The sequence below is a fragment of the Mytilus galloprovincialis genome, chromosome 2, assembly GCF_965363235.1.
Source record: "Mytilus galloprovincialis chromosome 2, xbMytGall1.hap1.1, whole genome shotgun sequence".
In the NCBI taxonomy this organism is placed as follows: Eukaryota; Metazoa; Mollusca; class Bivalvia; order Mytilida; family Mytilidae; genus Mytilus; species Mytilus galloprovincialis.
The window spans coordinates 8,227,212-8,249,588 of record NC_134839.1 but is presented as its reverse complement, the minus strand read 5'-3'; the positions used below and the strand labels follow the sequence as shown (position 1 = coordinate 8,249,588).

Genomic DNA, 22,377 nt, shown 5'->3' with positions numbered 1-22,377 from the left:
TCACTGCTTGAATAAAATCATACTCGGGTTGAATATATAATGCAGCAATATTCCTCCAAAAACACATAATTACTAGCAGTTAAATAAATTGAATATCCTATGTTAATTATAAAATCATATTTGATTCCATTCTCACGGCATTTATACTTGTTTGTTATACTTTGCATTTACCCAAAAAGGAAAGCAGGAAGAATTAGATAGTGTGCGTTTCCAATTTAACGTCATTTTTCTGTTACACTAAATGGTAGCAATATCTGACGTTGCGTCTATAGATATACAATATCTTGATGCTCATAACCATTGCGTCCATAACATTTACGAAGGGTTATATATTTTAACTTCACCATTTGGAACTCATAGTTTAATAGCTTCCTTGTGAGCAGTAACCCGCTAAAGAACTTGGAGACTCTCGCTCAAAAGTCGAAAATCGGGAAATCTAGTGACACTACCTCTTTGCCGGCATCTGAATCAATGCATCGACACGGGCATTTTAAAGTTACATAATTTAAGTTAATTCCTGGTAGCTGTTCTTATTAACGAAACAATTGATATGTTGTGTATTGTGAACTTGTTTGTAGTTTTTGTTTCTTTTCACCCTGGTGGTGTGTGTCTTTCTTTTAATTGTCCCGTAATCAGTATGTCTTATTTATCTGTATATAAACTTTGAATGGGCATTTTTGTACTTTTTCAACAGAAACGGATATTCAACTCGCTAAGAAAAGCTTGACTTTCTTCAGAGCATGTTTGGTTATGATAGCGAGTCGTATATCTTCCTCTTTTGCATTCTTAACAGGACTGTTAACCCAATAAAAATTCTTGGCGCAAGGAATTAATTTTTTTTTCTCTTCATTAGAACTTGTTTTCTAGTACTAGTAGATCTTCCGTATATTGTTCATCAAGATTTTCCATAGGTTTCCAATGTTTTTGGAGGGGTTCGTGTTGCTTACTTTTTAGTTTTCTATGTTGTGTCTTGTGTACTTTTACTTGTCTGTTTGTCTTTTTCTTTTTAGCCATGGCATTGTTAGTTTATTTTCGATCTATGAGTTTTACTGTCCCTCTGATATGTTTCGCCCCTCTTTCCTTCCCAAAACTTCACTGTCACGATCGTGTACTTTAAGAGTATATAATAGATTTGAAAGTAACATACATCTTGTTTTACAATAATTTAACTGGTAATCGACACTTTCAGCTGAATGGTTATTGATGGCAAGATAATGTAGTATATTATATTTTTTATCTAGACTTATTACATACGCTGCTATTATCGTTTATAACTTCCTGATGAACTGAGTACATGGTTTGCCATTTAATTTTATGTCCCGATATTAATGATTTTAATGAACAACCAAATGGTTCTGGCGTATTGAATGTCATGTCATTCCGGTGAATTTGAAATATTCCCGCAACTTTGGCACAAACACCAGTTATAAAAACATCCTCCAACCAAAAGTATTTTGATGATTTCGTAGCATTATAAAGTTCTGATAAAACGGTATTGGAAATGACGTATGAGGTTCCTGACAAATATGGCGGATAGTAAACTTCCGGGAATGTATTTTTCGGTGTATACCATTTTGAGCTTTTATCTTGCACTGGTTTAGCTCCTGTGATTAAATTGCCCATTAGGAATTTCGTTAAAATCTGTTTCTTAAGTGCTCGAACTAAATTTGGAATGTTTATATACATATCATCGTCTGTTTTCAACAAAAAATTAGCATGGCTGCAATAGGTCTTTACCCAATGCAACATGTATATAGATTTCAAAGTTAAATTTTGATACGAATCGATAAAATCACCTTGTACTATATCTCTATACGTTGAAATTTCTTTTGAAAAGGTATTATTTATTTTCGAAAACCGACTCTGTAACCATGTTCCTACTAAAAATACTAATTTGAAACTTTCATTTTTTGCACTTTTCACCCAAGTCTCTCGAATTGCTTTTCTTTGTTTGAAATGATCGAGACTTGAGCAAACAACGATGATTAGATCCACATTTCGTTGATTACACTTAAATGGTTCGTTAACAATGTATCTTTCATGTTCCTCAGCATCCTCTGTTTCTTTTACGTTTAGTTTAGTCTGTATCCGCCCATCAGAGTGATGTTTTATCTTTATATATTCCGCCCGCAGATTGGTAAAGGCTATGTAGAGCAATAAATTTCCTAAACATACACATGTTAGTATTGTTATGCATACATTATTTTTCTTTCGATGTATTCGCCACATTCTGAAAAGGAAATTTTGAAATTAGTTGCAAGTCAATTTATAAATAAACAATGCTAAATCTGTATCTGAAAATAAAATGTATTAAAAATGATATGATGAAAATAAGAGAATATTTTCCCAAAACAAATAAAATGAAAAGGCCTTATTTATAAAAAGGTTAATGTTTTTATACTTGAGAATACTAACAAAACAACTTTAGGCAGGTGATCAAAAAGTTGAAGTAACAACAAACCCAGTAGTTGCTTGGTTATTATTTTGTCAATATTCAATATACGTTCACACTTCCAGAAATATAAACTCTATTTGCGAAAGCTTCTGAAACTATATGATGGGCTTGCATTCCGGACATTTTTTTTTTGGAGTTTTGCATGGAAGTACGTGAAATCTTTGTTGTGCTCCGATATAGAAAGTATCATTTTATTATCTAATAATCGACCAATTATTATTAATCAAATATTCTAATAGTTTTTGCTTTAATAGTTCGGTATAAACAAACAAAGCCTTCTGCTATCCTGCTTCTGTAATGAAAAGTAACTGCGTATGTTACAAATCCTTTTGGGTCCTCTTTAAGGTCCGCGTTAAGCGAAGCATTTTAAATAATTATACTTAGATTTTTTGTTGTGCATCAAGGACGCTCATAATGATGTTCAATATCCTCTTCCCATTGAAATGTTTATCAGTTCATTAGTTGATACTTCGTTTCTGACATGATTTGCAACATAATTTTCTTTATATTGCTCGTTTCTCAATTGATAAATTATTTTGAAACTAAGATTCCAAGTCCTCATGCAAAGTGGACATTTGTCTTATTGGCAATTATACGGATTTTTTTTTTTTATATTTTGATACTTGGAGATAATATGGCTATTATATTTTTGTGTTTTTTGTCAAATACCTTCTCAACTGTTTAGGCTTTGGGAGTTCTTGCGCATCGGACGCATAAAATCTATAAAGTGTTAGTTTTGTTGATTGTTTCTTTTGGGTATTTTTTTTTTTTCTTTTTTCGTTTATATACGGGCTGGATTTTTTTTTAAATTTGTTTCGTTATTTCTTTTTCATATAATTTTTAACTATCTTTCACCCCCAATTATTCTCTTCTTTTTTATGAACAGTCTATTCTATATTCTTTATTTTTTGGGGCATTTTATCTCTAGATCTATTGTGTATAGTGTTTGTCCACTATTAAAATATATACGGTAAACCCCAGGTGTGCGCGAGGTTAACAATTTGGGTACACAATATAACTAGGAGCATCAAAATCAAAAGAGTAAAAAAAAACCTTGCATTAGGCACTCCAAAACCCAAGTTTGGCTGACATTACTATGAATATTTTAAGTCTTTATCATAGTCAAAGTTCTCAGTTGTGAATTTATCATAAACGTTTAAGAATTTCTCAAAATAGATGTTCTTAAAGATAAGACCAGCCTTATATCTTTACTATGATAAGTATGCCAGTTATATCTAAAAGGCATTTCGTATCAGATAAGGAAAAGGTTAATATTGTCTATTTGCCAAATAAATCTTCATAACGAATTAAATCATCTGCCATATGGTCAATCAGTGGTCAGATTTGTTAGAGACATAGAGTGCATTTGTTTCTAACCCGAAATAATACTCTGGTTCTGTGGTCAATAATAAACCAATCTGATTAAAATTCAGATCAACCGTAACACGCGAGCAGAACGAAATCTGAGATATATAATATTTCAATAAGATTGATACAAACAAGATGTTATGATACTATTTAAAAGCAAATAACAATTGGTAGTAGTAGCAAACATTTGTAATTGCTTTCCCGTGTTCCTTTTACTGCAAACCATGAAATTGTCTTAATGCATTTATATGAAAGCCTGGTTTCGATTTATGTCAACGAAATAACGTCTTTTTCGTTCTCAGATCAATGAACAATTGAGGAATTTTCAAAATTCTCATTTCAATCTCAAAATTTCAATGCCGACAAGAACGCGACTTTTTGTGAAAATACGAAGAATAGTTCGCAACATGCGTTATGCAATAAATGTGAATACAAAGTTTCCCATCGAAACAGGAAGATTGAGAAATGTACCACGAAATGAGAGAATTTGTCCTCTTTGTAAAGCTGGTCTTGGGGATGTATACCACTATATATGTAAATGTACCAATTGTGAAGTTAAGGATTTAAGGGGGAAGTTTATACCTCCTTATTATTTAAAATATCCAAATGAAAAAAGGTACTTGTCATGCTTAAATATTGTAATAGTAATGTGCTGTCTAAGCTGTCAATTTTTATTCAAAAGGTAGAAAGATGCTTGTCTAATTTAAAACTGTAATAAACACAAAATTATTTCTGAAGCTGTATAATTTAAAAATGTATCCTGTTTGTATTATGAACTATGTTGTAATTAATATTGTGTATAATATGCTCCTGTTACGCAGTTTTCTGCGGCTGAGTTTTCTTTAATAAACTTTGAAACTTTGAAGTTTCAAGTTGATTGGACTTGAAAAATGCACCTTTATTAACAAATTATCGGCTCTTTTTTAGTTCACTGTAGTCGATTTATTGTAAACACATATTTGACAGGCCATGATTAAAACCGCTACAAGAAAAAGACAGGAAAAACACATACATTCGTTTAGAAGGTTAACAATTAAAAATGCCATTCGGTTGCTTCCGTTCATCTGTTCAGAAGCTAAACGATTATATTCCTTTAATTTATTTCACAACTGGGTCATTCATCTCACAACTAGGATATTAAAAACAAATTCTTTTTAATATTTACTATGAATTTCTTAAATGTTTCTTTGGTATATTCCGCCTATTTTTTTACTAAAATTCACCGTATAACAAATATGCGCACTTTAAGATCAAAATTGTACATGAGTGTGTATTTTTCCGCAACATGAAACACCGCAGTAAACGTCTAAAAGACCAAACAATTTAGTTTTAATGAAATAAAGAATCAAAATTATAAACGAAGCTAAGGTATGTATTGTCTTTGGAATATTTGTCCTTTGGTAATATGTTTCAGAAAATCACAGTCGATTTAAGCATGGAAGTACATGTATTACTAGTAAAACACTTCCATGTCAGATTTAGTCTATGTTAGTATAGTGTCCAAAAATTGTTTGTTCTACATCAATGTTTGGCGCTGAATACTTTGTGATGATTTTATGGAATTATTGAGAAATATGCTGAGTATATTATTCAGACTCTGAAATATTCAGCTTCCGAAACGTTGCAACAAATTTTAATATTTGTTACCTAGGCTCTATCTCAAGCATCATTTAGAATTGTTGCATTACCGTTCACTTGGATCAGCTCAGTACATAAATGACCCATGTCCGAGACGGTTGACCTTTTTATTTCAGTATTTTATGCTTTTTAGATTGTCCAGACTCCTGATACTGGATTATATTAGAAATTTTTGCGTTTTGAATATCTTGAAATAAATAATTCTAAATAAATAGAGTCATCATTTTCTACAACTCTAACTGAATATGCGGTAAAAATAGCTTTCATATATTTTATTTCCAGAAACATGCCATTGATAATTATAAGTATTATAGTATATAATAAAAGATAACCTTAATGATGAAGTAAGATCTTTTTATTACTCCCGGGTGATGTATTCCATTAATATTATCTGATTTTCTTAAGTGGTCTTGAAGCAAGACACCAGTCAGTTAATTAAACAATATAAACAAACACAGTATCTTAACGCTATAATGAAATTTAAAAATATATTCCTGTCTTTTATGTACATTTTTACATTGAAATACTCCACACAAAGAAAAAAAGAATGGAAAAAAGGAAAATGAAACGCCCAAAAAAACAAGAAATAATTACAGAAAAAAATTCACAACACGAACATTATGAAAAAAGAGCCAAAAATGAAATTAACAAAATAATTTAGAATTGAATAAACAAATTAATAAACCAGAAAAAAAGAAAACATTAATTCCTAAACCAAACCAATTATTTTTTGTTTTTTTTATTCAGTCATAAAAATAATAAGACAAAAGAGAAACCTTAAATAATTAATCATTAAATCAATTCAAGCAAATTAATTTATACTATCAATGTCTTTAGAATTATTTCAAAAAACGAAAATGATGAATACCGTACAAACGTAATTAAGTAACTTACCTTTCAACAAAGATTACAATAAATTTGCAAGTCCATTCATCAAAAGTAATATACTCAGAATATTTAAAGAAAAAAATATAAACTCGTCTAGAGGTGCAGAATTTTATCTAATTTGTGATCTCAGCGTGTAATTCTTCAAATACAAATTACGATTGAAATGTGATATTCCTTGAAATTAGTTTCCATGGTATTTAAGTTTGAAATACTTCAATCTTATTAATCATCACATGGCATTCTAAGCTGGAATAACACTGCATGCTTACTGTAGGATCTTTGTCAAGATTACTGTTATTTTTATTCGTAAAACGATGTTACAAGTTCGTTTAGCAGGCTCCTTGCCTACAAACATCAATTTTCTTTCACGCTTCAGTGTATTTTGAGTGATAACGCCAAGAGGAAATCTTTTTACCATATCTCATCTAATGCATTTCTTTATCTTGTTTTTGTATGCATGAAAATTGACATGTAGCGAATGGTAATTGAATCAGTTGATGCAGTTTCCTGCAGTTATTAAATTTTTCATGTCGCAGTGACACACACTAAATATTCGCATTCATTTTCAGTCATATCTGATAAATAAGTGCTGGAAACGTGGGTTCGATCCCAGGTCAAATCAAAGACAGTCTGATAGCCGATTTTAGTCAGATTGAAGCCATGATCTCAAAATGGAATAAGCTGACCCATCGTAAAATGCCCGCCATTTATGAAAATGAGCAAAATAGAATGCTTTACCTCATTTTTAGACTTCAGGGCCGTAACTACATTGAGGCAAATGAGGCAAATGCCTCATGTTTTAAATTTCAAAAACAAATAAAAACAAAAACAAAAACGAAAGATTATCTTCATATGACTAACTTCATATCAAATTGTGTCTTGCAAGAAGCAAGTTCTCTTCACTCTCTGATGTCGCCCTTGCATATTTTTCGTAATCCATGTTTCTATTTTACTTTTGGTTTTCAGAGTTGATGGTCTATTGTGTGTACTTCTGTGTCCCGGGTTTGTTTTTTGTTCATTTATTGTCCTACATAATGACTAGCCTGAGTGCTGATTTTCATTTGTAAACGTGTCACACCGTGTAATGTTGCATGTCCACCGATGTCCAGGCATTATGCGAGAAAATATTTTAAGAATATACGATGCTACTGGACACAGAAAAAAGTGGTCGTTTCTGCATGGAGAATTGAACTTGATATCAAAGAATACGAAACTGCCTTTCTTGTATATAAAACCATACACATTTTTTCTTAGTATGGATTGCAAAATTAGGTATTTTCTGTAGTTGAGATATGCACAGAAGTGATAGATATGTATTATAAATATAGAAAATTGAATATCTTTATCAACAACAAAATTTAAAAAAAAAATAACTGTATCATATATCCAAGCGCCTGCACATGTGGATAAAACTAAATAGCTGACATGGTTTAAATTAAAGTAAGAACACCAATTTCCCGGTATCAAATCATTTGTTGAAAAAACATCAATGTATTGCCATATGACCTTTTACATTCAAGGGTTAAATTTGCATAAAGTCGTATTCAGACCTTTAAAAAAAAAATAAAGGAATATGAAGTACACATGCACGGGAGCTAATCGCACACAATGTCAATGTATAGAAAAAAAATATACAAATGATCAATTGTCAATATGGTCCCTAGTGTCGACTTGAGCAGTACTAGTATTTAACGTATATTACTGCACTAATGACGGTCATTATATTTAAATCTAGTCATAAAAAATCTCAAGTCAGCACAATACAAGACAAGAACAGACAGACAGATCCGGTATTAATGCTTATGAGAATTACGATTTTTGCTTTATCCTACATATCGGTCTTTTAATGTCATTTTGTGTTTTGAATTTCCCTAAAACTTTAATGTCTTAAAAAACAGTGAATCTATGTTTTTGCTTTGAGACCAGAATATTGTCGAAAAAATAGCTAAAAAAGATTTGCGTTTCTCTGTAAGAAATAGTCCAGGAAACGCTCAGAATGCACGATTTTGCGTTATTTTTTCTCAGAGCTTCTGGGGGGCCTTAAGCGGCCCCCAGACCCCTCGCCAAAAAAAAATTCGCCTCGCTACGCTCGGCGAACATATTTTGCCTCAGTATTAAAAGGGGCTAGTTACGGCCCTGGACTTACTACAATTCCCTTTCTTTTATTTCTTTCTTACTCATTTATATGTTTATTGATAACTGCCAGTCTAATGATTGCCCTTGGAGAAACATGTTTCAAACATGTATAAAAAGTCTACCTCGTATAAAAAATGAGAAAAAAAGTGAGGTGACAAGTTAATTTTTTGAAAGTAATGTTTTCATCCTACGTACATTTTAATTTATGACATGTTTTGGTATCGTCTATTTTATCAAATGGTTTCTGCTGTAGGGACCCTGTTGTATTCCCGATTTCGTATTGGATTTGGTATCTGGCATGACGGAAGACAATGGTACCGATATCCACCTTTTTCTTTAGCTATAAAGGTCAGATTAAAATGACCGTATTTAAATGTCACATTTAGAAGTGATACATGATTGATAAATCATAAAATTGGGAATGGACATGGGGAATGTGTCAAAGAGACAGCAACCCAACCTAAGAGCAGAAAACAGCCGATGCTAGTCCTCAAATGGGTCTTCAACACCGTGAGAAAACCCTGCACCCAGAGGCGGTCTTCCGCTGGCCTTAAAAAAAGAGTGTATTTGTTCAGTGAAAATTAACTAACCTAAATGAACTAGAATTAAAAATCATATACAAGACTAACAATTAAAGGCCAGGGGTTCCTGACTTAGGGCAGGAGCTAAAATGTAGCTGGGTTAACACGTTTAGTGATATCCCCCCTATACCTCTAGCCAGACGAAACTCCAAAACGACATGACAAGAATGTTATCAGTCAGGCAAAACAACAAAATAGAATGTTATAAACTATACATTTTTATAACGCTAAAGTCCAATAACCAACAGCGCTAAAATATGTCTTTTGTTATAACTTGGCAAAATAAGTTACGTAAAAAGACATGTATAAGATAGTGCGAATCCAATTAAGAAGAAGAATTAAGTTTTGCATAGTGCCTGCATATTAAATATTTGAAGTTTAAACGTTTCAACTTACAAACAGTTTACAGTATATGTAAGACAGTTAAAGTAACAACAATACGAAGTAAGAATGATAACATAAACCAAAGCAAATTATTCATTTGGAATGATGAAAGGGAAGACATGTTCTTTCTTAATCTGGCTTGATCCTGCTTTTTTTCGTGGCATCGGAGTAGCAAATTCAGTGGGAAAACAAAGAACAATTTCATTTCAAATACGTCATTTCTTGAATCATGTCTTTCACCGGAAAAGGTCAAAAATATATGAGGACACTCGAATTCCAGACCAAGTTTAGAATGATGTTGTAAGTTAAATGGGTAAAGATGACGTTTTTAAAGTTTCACGCTCGTTTACTAGGTGTCAGACTACCAATTAAAAATCCCTATCTGTTCCACCAAATTTTGCAATTTTCATATCTTTCTAAATGTTTTACCTTAAGTTTAACTTCATAGAAACCTGATATATCATGAATTGTACATGTATCAGCTTTCTACATGCCAATTTTCAACATACCTTTAAAGCCTTCTAAGAAGAAAAAAACTGACCTTCGAACTGAGGTACATGTACTTCAAAAATAACCCCCGTGTCTATGGAAATCTTAAATTAGTATACTATCATGACTATGGAGTGCATTGATCCTCAATTAAAAATGCAAACTCATAGGCAAGTAAAGTTTGGCTCAAAATGGTCTTAATACATTTCCTTTTCACCAAAAGTTTCATTTCTGCGTTTGGTGGTTAGTTTAAATAAACAAGGACATCAAAATCACTATGTTGTGTCCGAGTAAGGCTACTTTTCCATACGTTCTAAATTGGAGGGAAGAAATTGGTTGTCTGGCAACTTAAAAACTAAACAACCATATCCCATATGGTATGATTCTTAGCTTATGATAATTTCAAAAATAAAGCAACTTACCTTTTTATTGAAATATATTTTTGCAATAAAACATCTAGGTTCCACTCAAATGCTATAAATAACAGAAGTTGCATACCTCGTTACAAAATAGCTTCAAATGTTATCATTGGTTTGTGATATTGTAGGAAATAGATAAATCATACTGTTCAGAGATAATAATATTTATACGATAACAATTTCTTCTGGAATGGCAAAGCTAATCATTTTCAGCAAGAAGTGTTTGTGTATAATTACTTAATCAACATGTGTTCTCTACTGGGTATAAAGTGTGTTGTTTAAAGAGGTTGTCTTTCTATCTGTTTGATAGGACTATGGAAGTACCAGGGGCGGATCCAGCCATTTTAAAAGGGGGGTTCCCAACCCAGAGTAAAGGGGGGGGGGTCCAGCTATATGCTCCCATTCAAATGCATTGATCGGCCCCAAAAAAGGGGGGGTTCCAACCCCCGGAACCCCCCCCCCTCCCTGGATCCGCCAATGAGTACTATACTTATTTTTTAGTATTTCCATTGGCAGAACTAAATCGAATAATTCATTCGTTATTCCACTGCTCTTCGATATCCTCTCGCAAATAGGCAGAGGGATTTTACAATTATAGACCTCTAGCTTGGAGCGATAGTCTACGATTTCTTTATCGAAGATCAAAGTTGACGATATTTCAGTTTTAACTGTTTTTTCGAATTCTAGAATTATTCTATTCTTGTTGTCTCTACTGTTTTTGTACCGCTTTAAATATTTCCCTTATCCAATGAAAGCGTACGGTTTATATATATGTCGTGTACAAGTTGCCATTTTGTACAGGTTATAACATGTACAAAAATATTGTACATGTTATAACTTGTATAATGCAAAAATACAAGTTATAACATGTACAAAACTACCTCATACATGTTATAACCTGTACAAAATATTGCTTAAAAATGGTTTTAACTTGTACAAAATTTAAGGTTAATCTTAATGAAGTAAAATATACATTTAAATTCACCAATGCATAAAGAACAACAATAAATAGGCCAGAACGTGTCTTTTTTTTAGAGGACAATGATCACAAAGTTTCAGAAATATATGTTTCATGACTTATGTTTGCAAAATGTGTTTTCATGTAATTGTATTTTTATGTAGTCCATCATGGATTAAATAAATGACACTATTTACTAAAAGCTTGCATTTCCTCAATGACAATTACATTAAATACTAGTAACTAAATTCTTCCAAAAATAAAAATTTTGGGTAATACTCCTCCCTCTCGTTTTAAAGCATGCAAAGACTAAAACAATGTCTTATGCTTACTCTGTAAAAGCAAAGAGAGCTGAAATAGTTTTCATTGGACCACGCTTCATTGTCAATATCTTTGGATCTACTCTTCAACATTTTTGGCCTTCAGCTAACTTATGTAAATTTATAATTATTTTTTTTATATAAACTATAAGATCATTGCATGAGGCGGATGTCATTTTGATGTTTAAAATATATATCCTCTACTTTGAAGGCATGTATTTGTGTCCTTTGGATGTCGTCTGCTCCATGGTCTGGTTGTTGTCTTTTAGACACATACCCTATTTCCATTCCCAATTTTATTTGTATACACATCTGTCCTGGCTATCCTCTTATGTCTTTTAGTGTGAACTAGAATGAAAGTATTTTACTATTGCCCTATTTTACTATTGCCCACAAAGTGGACACTCACAATTATAATTCATCAAATAAAGATATGTCCATAGATAGTCATAAGAGGATCATAAGACATGTCCTAAGATATATCTTATGACAAGTCTTAGGAATGCTTCGTAATACCGACCCCTGGACATAAACTGTATCAGAAAAGGACAAAACACACTAACATGAAGGAATAATAAAAACGTTATGAAAATATTATTGAGGTCAATAACATCTGTTGCGATAATAGAAACATATCCTTATTTTTCGATCTTGTACAAGTTAAAACCATTTTTAAGCAATATTTTGTACAGGTTATAACATGTACGAGGTACTTTTGTACATGTTATAACTTGTATTTTTGCATTATACAAGTTATAACATGTACAATATTTTTGTACATGTTATAACCTGTACAAAATCGCAACTTGTACACGACATATACATACATGTATCATCCAATTTAAAATGTCACGAGAGGCACATGTCTGGAAAGTTATTAATGCTGTTCTATTTGCTATTAAATTTAGGGACGGGTTAAACGGTCTTATGCAATGAATATGTGGCCTTAGCACCGAAAGTTAATATTTTTTTTCAAAACAGAATGAAAAGGAACAATTCGTCCAAAAGCGAAGGAGATCAATGTGTTTAAATGCAAAAATAAATGTTACACTATGGTAATGTAATCAGATAATCTACATGTATCATAAATTATCCTAAAAAAAGGTAAAATTCCTGAACAAAACCTTCCTAAAAACTCATATTGCATTAACCGTAAGATATAAGATAAATTGTATTTTCAATAGAGGACCCTAAACTAGTCCGCCATTCCATCTAAATCTCCGCACCGAAGGTTAGTGTAGAGATAAGTGAACACAATAGGGGTCCTATTTATAGAGGATCCATTGTGGGCATTATCAGTACAGTGATTTTTTTATTGATTTTTATGCTTTTAACAATTGCAATATAATCAATACACAAAAAAACCAACTCAAAACATGAAATATAAATTAAGTTAATAACATATGTAACCCAATGAGTGTTAATTGACTAGGGCATAATAAGCTGCATAACATACATTATAAAAATAGCTTTTATCAGTTAAGTCCTTTTTCGTGACTGATGCATATGAACAAATAGTATTGAACATTGTCTATATTCAGAAGATGTATATACCTATTCGTGATAATGCCCTCAGTGATGTATCAAACAGTTACAAGCACAGATCATTAAAGAAAAAAAATGGAAGGTGTTGAATATAAAACAGGTGTTCTGATAACATGCAGCCAATTTTAATCTTCTACATTAGACACGATATTAATCTTTCTATGTGTTTACGACGTCTGCTATTCGAGAAATCCTGCTGCGTTCATGTTCGTTTTTAACTTTATGGTCGGTTTGTAAAGCATGGATATTTAACATAAGTAAACAGACGGTTTCTGGTATGTTTTCAGTGTTGATGTGTAGTTGTGTTGTTGTCTAATTGAAATATACCCATATGTTTTGTTTGTCATTGGAAAACATACTAAATTTTCTCGTTTTTCGATTTTATATAGATTAAACCGTTGGTTTTCCGTTTGATGGTTTTACGCTAGTCATTAGTTTAAACATATTTATTTATAGTGGATTGGGAAACAAGTTTTGCAACATATATTAATCCCTTTCCACTTTGCGGGTGCGAGTGCTGCCTTGTAGCGGCATTATCCTACTCTTTTTCGAAATCTACAAGGGTATCTTTAACGTGCAAGAGATATGGCTCTCTCTTAACACGGGTCAGCCATTTATCGTCCCCTTCCGACGGACTATCATCGTTTCCTCAAGACCATACTCGCAGATGGTGTCAAGGGAGAGCCGAAAATTGAGTTCCTGAAATTTTCATCCCAAACGGGAATCGAACCAGGAACCTTTATGTTAGTAGTCCGATGCACTAACTACTACACCACGGCTACCCCATGGCTAGTTATTATTTGGGCCCTTTAGAGCTTGCTGTTCGGTGTGAGCCAAAGCTCCGTGTTGAAGGCCGTACCTTGACCTATAATGGTGTACTTTTATAAATTGTGACTTGGATGGAGAGTTGTCTCATTGACCACATCTTTCTATATCTATAAAATGATAACACATTGAAACATTACTTTCTCCAGGAAGACAAGGATGTATAAAACATTGTCTTCCTGGAGAAAGTAAACCAGACAAGCACTTCCGGGTCTCATTTAAATTATAACGTGTTTTTTCCGATTTTCTATAGGCCTCGCCGTGTGATCAGATGATCAAAGTGTCACTAACCTAGCTATATACACAAAGGAAACATAAAGATAAAAGAATATTATATACAAATATAATAAATGCATTGGCATAATATTGTAATTTACAACATATACTTCAACAAAACTTTCAAAAAAATATTCACAGACTATATATTGTAACATTTAAATATTGTATCTATACTAAAATTGTTAGAACGATTTCAGTCTACGGAAAGTGCGAATCGAGAAAACCGTTTTTTATGATGAGTTGAGATATTTTAAATCTAATATAAAATTTTAGATATGCAGACACTCAATGACAAAACAAATTTTATCACAGAAATCGACAATAACCTTCCTTTTATGGTTGTTTTTAAAAAAGTTGAATACCAGAACACTGTATGCTGACTGTACGAAAGCCAAGAATGTATACGAACCGAAGCAATTGAAAACCCATGTGACCACAAAAGGACCTAAAAATAACAGCCAAATTCATCTGCGGTCAACTTTTCCTGTAGGGTTACAACCTTAATTTCTTATCTATTTCTGATTTATAAACAGACAATTTTAGAAATGTTTGCAACATGTTATACAAATCATTACAGTACCGAAGTACAAACTACTGAGTACTTCATAATTTTATTGTTTTTTACAAGCTTTCAGTAACTGCGAGTAGCCTTAGATCGGTACTTTGTGGCTATATCTTTATGTTAATTGTTTATGTGGTTTTATCCGATCTAATTTATCAATCTATTCCAACACTAGACAATTTACAACTTGCGTTCTTACGTTGTGCAGTTACACGTTTGTCCCATACATATAAAGAGGAGGTTTGTGTCCTCACAAACATTTGAACCCCACCAAATTATGTGTGTGCCTATCCCAAACCCGAAGATAACAATGCAGTGGTTGTAAATGCATGGTTGCTGTCTATTTTATATGTTTATCTTTTATTCTATTTCACGAAACGGAAGGTTGAATTTTTCGTTTGAATTGTTTGACAACATTTTGCCAATTCGTGATCTTTAGCTGACTATATACGGTATGCGTTTTGCTCATTGTTGAAAGTCGTGTATTGACCTCTGAAATCCACCTCATATTGAATAGTTGTCCCATTGACCATCATACCACATCTCAATTTTTTTCTATAACAGGTACGATATTTCACTGTCAGCAATACTTTTCCTAACCGTCGAACCTGTCATGATTAATTGTTGATGCTTCATGTTTGTTTGGAATGAAGTGTGCCATATAATTACATATGTTTTCATATGAAACAAATATCGTATTGCTATGAGAAAAATATAACGTTTGTGAGCATTTTATTATGAAAAAACATCGTTATTATATTAGAAAAATATCGCACTTATGTAATAACATATAACAGTAGCATTCTACTACACGCAATTATGGCGTAGAATGTAACCGACTTTGCAACATGATTGTGATAGTGTTCTGTACACTTTTTAAAATGAGATCCTGCAAACAGGCTTTTTTTAAATACAAACATTCGTCTGCGATTTTCCGACAATGTATCTCGTTTACAATAGAAAATATTGCTAATCACAAAAGAAACTGTTTTTTTGTCGATTCGCACCTTCGATCGACTTGGTATTTACTTAAACAATACTTATTCCGACTTCCAGTGACATTACATATGTATCCTTTTTCATGGTTATATATTAAACCTAGATACGAGTGTACTTTGAGGTTGTAAAAATGACAAATAAAAGCGGGATGTAAATCATAACAAATAATTATTTTACCAGACTGAATAGAATAGCACTGACGTAGTTTAGTGAGGACAAAAAGGATAAATTATTTTTGTCTGCTTCAGGTAATTTTTAATAATTCCAGTTATACATCTCAAATTCCTTCATTTTCAAAAAAAAATTAAAAATAATGATTAAATCAAGAATTTTCGAAAATGATATATTCTGTTCATTAGATGATAACGATCATCCCACATGTAATGCTTGTTTATCTATATAAAAGGATTGTTTTATTATTTTTTCATTATTTTTTGCTTTACTTTTCATGCCAAGATATTTATGATTTTTAAACATTGGTTCTAAAGTATGGTATAATAATCAGATTAAGGTTACTTACACTTTTCTCCCTTTTTAAACTGTTTCCCTCCAAAATGTTGCTTTTTGTGTTCAGATATCTATTGGTCAAGATTATTAGTGGTAAACCTTTTATATGTTTAAAAATGTCCCCATCTTCCAACGTAGGATGAAACCTGGCAGAGGAGAGGTATATCTAACACCAAAATAGTCCGTCACTTTTACTTGCGGGACGTGGAGAGTAAATTTTTCTCGGACTTTTCCATGAAGTGTTTTTCCACGGTAGAAAAACACACTGGAAAAACACTAGGACATACTCAAAAGTCACAAGGATTATAATCGTAGACATTTTTTTCTCTTGTGATTGGTTCTTTTAACTTCCTGATACTATATGACTTTTATATATTAAAATTGCAGTAACATTTAGTATGTACATAATGTATGTATTTTTTTAAACTTGCCTGACATGGCGTATTTTTTTTAGATTTATTGTAACATGTGTAATATTACAAGGGATTTTTTTTTGTGCGACATGTGTTGTTCATTGATAAGTAATTAGATGAGAAAATATTCTGTAGATTAAAATTGTGTATATATGTTTTTTTTCTCTACTTGTGTCTGAAATTTAAAACAAGAACCTTAAAGCTAATTTAGTATAGTACGGAAAAGTTCGGATAAGAATCAATGTTGTGTATGAGGAGCACCCTAAATTTCCCAGCGAAAGAGAGGTGAAGAATATCAAAGGGATATTCAAACTCACAAGTCGAAAGCAAGCAACATGAGAATGCCAATGCATTAAACAAAAACGACGAAAAGACAGACAAAAGTACACAAAACATATCTTAGAAGACATAACTCTGAGCAACACGAACCCTAAAACAGAGGTGATCTCATGTGCTCCGGAAAGGTGGTCAAATCCTGGTCCACATGAGAATTTATGAATGCTGTAACTACAACTGCATATATAAAAGATAAAAGGGTACATCATAAGATATGGCAAGTACTTTGGAGTATACCGTTGTTGTCACGTGCATGAATGAGAAGAAATGCAACAGGTTATATCCACAAAATCTGGAAGATGCCGAAACAATATGCAGTGATCGAGAACTAATCATATTGCGATATATCTCAAACCCGCTGCCAGAAGTAAATTATATATATATATAAAAAAAAAAGAAGATGTGGTACGATTGCCAATGAGACAACTCTCCACAAGAGACCAAAATGACACAGAAATTAACAACTATAGATCACCGTGCGGTCTTCAACAATGAGCAAAGCCCATACCGCATAGTCAGCTATAAAATGCCCCGAAATGACAATGTAAAACAGTTCAAACGAGAAAACTAACGGCCTTATTTATTTTAAAAAAATCAACGAAAAACAAATATGTAACACATAAACAAACGAAAAACACTGAAATACAGGCTCCTGGTTTGGGACAGGCACATACTGGTAGAGCAATCACAAACCCGACTTTCAGTTTGCAAGTTATAAAATGTGGCTGTGTAAGGAGTTGACAACGGAGTTGAAAGGCTCAAGCCAAACTAAGTTAAAACCTTCAATCATCAAAATATAAAAAAAAGATAATATATAAAACCGTACCGTGTAAACGAGTTTAATTATACATGTATAGAAGAAAAAATGGTCAAAAACTTACAAAAGATTAGAATAGACACTAATGGTTTACGTTTAGAACTAAAAAAATTAAGAAACTTTATTTTAAAGAATCAAAGCTTGTGTGTTACTTTCAAGTATATATACGAAACCTTCTAAAAACATAGAAAATGGACTTTCAATGTCATTATACAACCTTTACCAGGAGTACAGACAGTCTCAATAATGAGTGTAAGAATAATTGAAGGCATTCAAGAAACAAAATATAAGTTAAGGTATTTAAGATAAAATAAATGTATAATCTGTATTGTGATTAGAATTAAATATCCGGTTTGCAGTTACTGGGAATTGTAATAGAATAAAATATTCAAGTCTTAAAAGGCAAATTCAAATGGTAGCTGTATACCCTAAAATCCAGCAGTGCTATTAATTGATATGTTAAAGAATCTGCACACAATAACATGAGTTCATTAAATGTGCTTTAACAGCACTATTAACTGATTCTACTTAGTCTATTATTTCAATTCAAAAGTAACAACAAACAATCAACATATTTTTCGTGTTCAGTCAGATGTTCCGAGTTCACGTGTTGCTTTTAAAAAAAATGTTTTTCATCATTCTGCGTAGATATAGAGTTTTCTCTCTTTATCCATCAAGCTCGGGTGAAAAAGAAAAAGAGTTGTCTGTTAGAAGCCTAAAAAATAAATGTGCAATGCAAGAAAAGCCTCCGTGATAAGATAAAAAGAAGAATTTGAAATTGAATTTATAATGGTAAAATTCCCTTTTTATGTCTTATGGTATGGATGATGTACATGGGCGGATTCAGCCATTTTAAAAAGGGAAGGTCCCAACCCAGGATAAAAGGGTGGGGTATTGAGGTTGGGGGTTCCAACCATACGTCCCCAATCAAATGCTTTGATCTTCCAAAAAAGGGGGTTCCAACCCCGGACCCCACCCCTGGATCCGCCAATAATGTTATACCCATTTCTAGAATAAAAAGCAGACAAAGCATCCATTAATGTAGTGGTGGTGTGACGCATATACTACACGGAAGTTCTCCAAAACGAAATTATCAATTCGTCTACATTCAGGTCCGTACGCTGGAGACAAAGAGTCAAATCTTAAACAAGCATATGACTGCCACTACCCAGCTCAAAGCATCTTCTAAACATTTGAAAGCCCCGACTATGTGCTGGTTTATACCGAAATTACACAAACAACCATTTAAATTATGTTTCATCTCCGCCTCTATAGTACACACTACTTTAGTACAAGTAATCTTGATGTACAGTTCTAAAGGTGCATATCAAATGTGCATCTGTAAAGCTGTATATAAACTGTGGCTAGATGTCGTATCACACAAGATGCACTGGTAGAATCTATATTTAGCTTACACAGATTTAAAATGTAGTTATTGTACATTTTTACAGAGTTGCAGGTTATACATGTTTAAAAATGTACAGTTTATATACAGTTTTACAGATGTACAGTTTATATACAGCTTAACAGATGTACAGTTTATATACAGCTTCACAGATGTACATTTGATATGCATCTTTAGAACTGTACATCAAGATTTCTTGTACTAAAGTAGCTGTGTAAGTGTTATACTACTAATCTGTCAGTGCTTCTAACCACCTCCCTTACTTCTATCAAAGAACTTGTTATTGACTTTTGCAATAAAGCTTATGAAAATTATGGTATGAATTATTTTTTTGAGTGTTAAAAATTCCATAGAGGTTTAAGATCAAATGTGTGCTTTTGGTGGTCCTTTTGTAATTCTGTTGATAGTTATGATTTTTCTACTCTCTACACCACTTTTCCATACAATCTTACTAGTAACAAGTTGAAGTTTTCATATTTGATTAAATGGTCTTTTGAAAAATCTTATTGCAAATGTATTTGCTGTAACTCGTTTGAATATAAAAATGAAGATGTGGTATGATTGCCACTGAGAGAACTTTTCACAAGAAACCAATGCAAATGACAAAGAACTTAACAACTATAGGTCATCGTGTGGCATTCAAAACTAACTAAAGCCCATATATCATAGTCAGCTATAAACGGCATCGACATGACAAATGTAAAACAATCCAAACAAAAAAAACTAATTGCCTAATTTATGTACAAAATGAAATAAATGAACGGATAAAATAACACAAGAAACGACAACCACTAAATTTCAGGCAAATACATGTGTACAGAATGTGGTGAGGTTAGACATGTTAGCGGGATATCCCTTCACCTGAAACCGTTAGGTTACAGTACAACATTATAAGAACGAGCTATAAAATCAGTTATAAAAACTTGTTTTCTGTTTCGAAAAAGGAAAGTATGCTAGACACACTTACTAAAAATGTTCCAAAAAGATATGATTTAAGCTTTAAATTTTCTCCTGGAAAACATATATGTACGTTTCGTTGATAAAGTGTATCGACAGGTAGTATGTATTCCTATTGGCACTAACTGTGCCCCTTTAATAGCAGATGTATTCCTGTATTGCTATGCATCTCAGTTTATGACCCACGTCATTGTTACATTTGGTTGATACGTTCAATGAATGATCTTTATGAATGAAATAATACTTACCGTTATAAATTTTCTTTAAATAATCCAGAGTTCTCTAGATATGCTACCGCAATTTACCCTTAGGAACTTGCTTTAAATTAATCTAACATATCTGGAGTAGTTGTCCTTTTCTAGATTAAGACATTTCAATTTCTAAAGGGAAACTCCATACTAAAATTTCACGACAAAATAGACGATTTTTCATTCCCTATTGTTAATTTTCCTTTTTAAGTGGGAGATGTTCGGTCACTTGCGGTTCCCCTTTAATGTACAAGTTTTAGAGAACAAAGCATGTCGATTATTCGTAGGAAGTGCTTCAAATGCGTCAAATATAGCCATTGAGGGTGATATGGGACTTAGAAGTGCGAAATCAGCAGAAATTTTGGAAACTTTTCGACTTTTTCTTTGAGGGGGCAAAACTTACGATACGAGACTTATATATAAGGTTCATGTGTGGAGTAAGGGTTGTGCTAGGTCATGGGATATTCATAAAAACTGTACAAACAAAGCACAAATTTTAGGTATTGAAAATGCTATTAATGATACTTTTTCCATAAAGAATGAGCTTAAAAAAATCAAATTCAAAATCTGTGAAATAGATAAAAATGAGTGGGTTAAAAAATGATTTTTAATGACAGAAATGAATGATACGGTAATAATTGTGTATTTATAGGGAGTACTAAAATATTTCAGAATTTAGTTGTTATTCAAACATGTTAAAATAATAGGCAAAATAGACGTGTTTTGTCAAATTTTAGAAGTGTCTGTTTACCACTAGCAGTTGAACTTGACTGACAGGTAGATACTACACCAGGCCAAGAATTCCTTCAAATGAGCATACTTGTATATATTGTACAGATAATTGTGTTGAGGATGATTTTTTTTGGGTTAGAGTGGGATATTTATGCAGATTTTAGAAATGTTATTATGAATTAATGAAGAAATCTGGTAATATTTGTGAAACTTTTAACAATTTTGATTCACAGGACAAATTTGATTTCTCAGTTTCAAATGATGCAATTCAACCATTTTTAGCACAAACTTTACATCATATGTTTTATCGAAGGAGGATTTGTGTGTAATGATATTTTTAGAGTATGAGTTTTAATTGTTTTATAATTTATATCATATATGTCTTATTTTTTAATGTGTCTCCACCATTTCCCACCATTTTCTACATTTAATGCCTGTAACAAATTAAGTCAGGAATATGACAGTTCGTGTCCATTCGTTTTTGATGCGTTTTGTTTTTTGATTTTGCCATGTAATTATGGACTTTCCGAATTGATTTTCCTGTAAGTTCAGTATTTTTGTGATTTTACTTTTTTCCAGTATGCAGTGGCGAATCCAGAACTTTCTCTATGGGGGGCGCTGACTGACCTAAGGGAGGGGGGCCGCTCCAGTCATGCTTCACTGATTCCCTATATAATCAACCAATCCCCCCTGTATCCGCCTATGGTATGTCTCTAGTGACACTATAATAAATTATTCTCATTCTGATTCTGATTTAATCTAATTATTACAAAAACTCTACTCTTGTTTTTAATTGTTGTTTTTATATTACCTTTAAATTAGTTATTTATTTTTAGGTCTGAACTAGTATCTTGTTTGATATGAGTAATATCTAAATTTAAGTTCACACAGATTTATTTTTAAGTGGAGTTATCTTTCTTTCACCAATTAAGCTGGTTTCTCTTCTCACAAATATTTTTTTTTTATATAAATCATTTAATGATGTAATTGTATTTAATGAATGTGTATGTCTGCTTTTTTTCTTTGTTACTGATATGACACTAAGGGCCTTTTAATTTTTTTAAATTAGGAAAGAAACTGCTTTGATATAATTTGTTATCTCCCTTTATTCTTCTT

General features: G+C 32.3%; 1 protein-coding gene across 2 annotated transcripts; it reads right to left on the bottom strand.

The window, feature by feature from the left end:
- Positions 1-1,217: 1,217 nt before the first annotated feature.
- On the bottom strand, positions 1,218-10,467 carry LOC143062800 (beta-1,3-galactosyltransferase 1-like). 2 transcript variants are annotated; one of them, XM_076234600.1, is made up of 2 exons: positions 10,362-10,467; positions 1,218-2,230 (listed from the first exon to the last, which is right to left on the bottom strand). In XM_076234600.1, exons 1-2 carry the CDS (start codon positions 10,433-10,435, stop codon positions 1,234-1,236), a joined length of 1,071 nt encoding a protein of 356 aa, XP_076090715.1. In that variant the 5' UTR covers positions 10,436-10,467; the 3' UTR covers positions 1,218-1,233. The 2 variants fall into 2 exon arrangements, with proteins under 2 accessions (XP_076090715.1, XP_076090716.1); XM_076234601.1 differs by lacking the exon at positions 10,362-10,467 and adding an exon at positions 6,356-6,727.
- Positions 10,468-22,377: the final 11,910 nt, after the last annotated feature.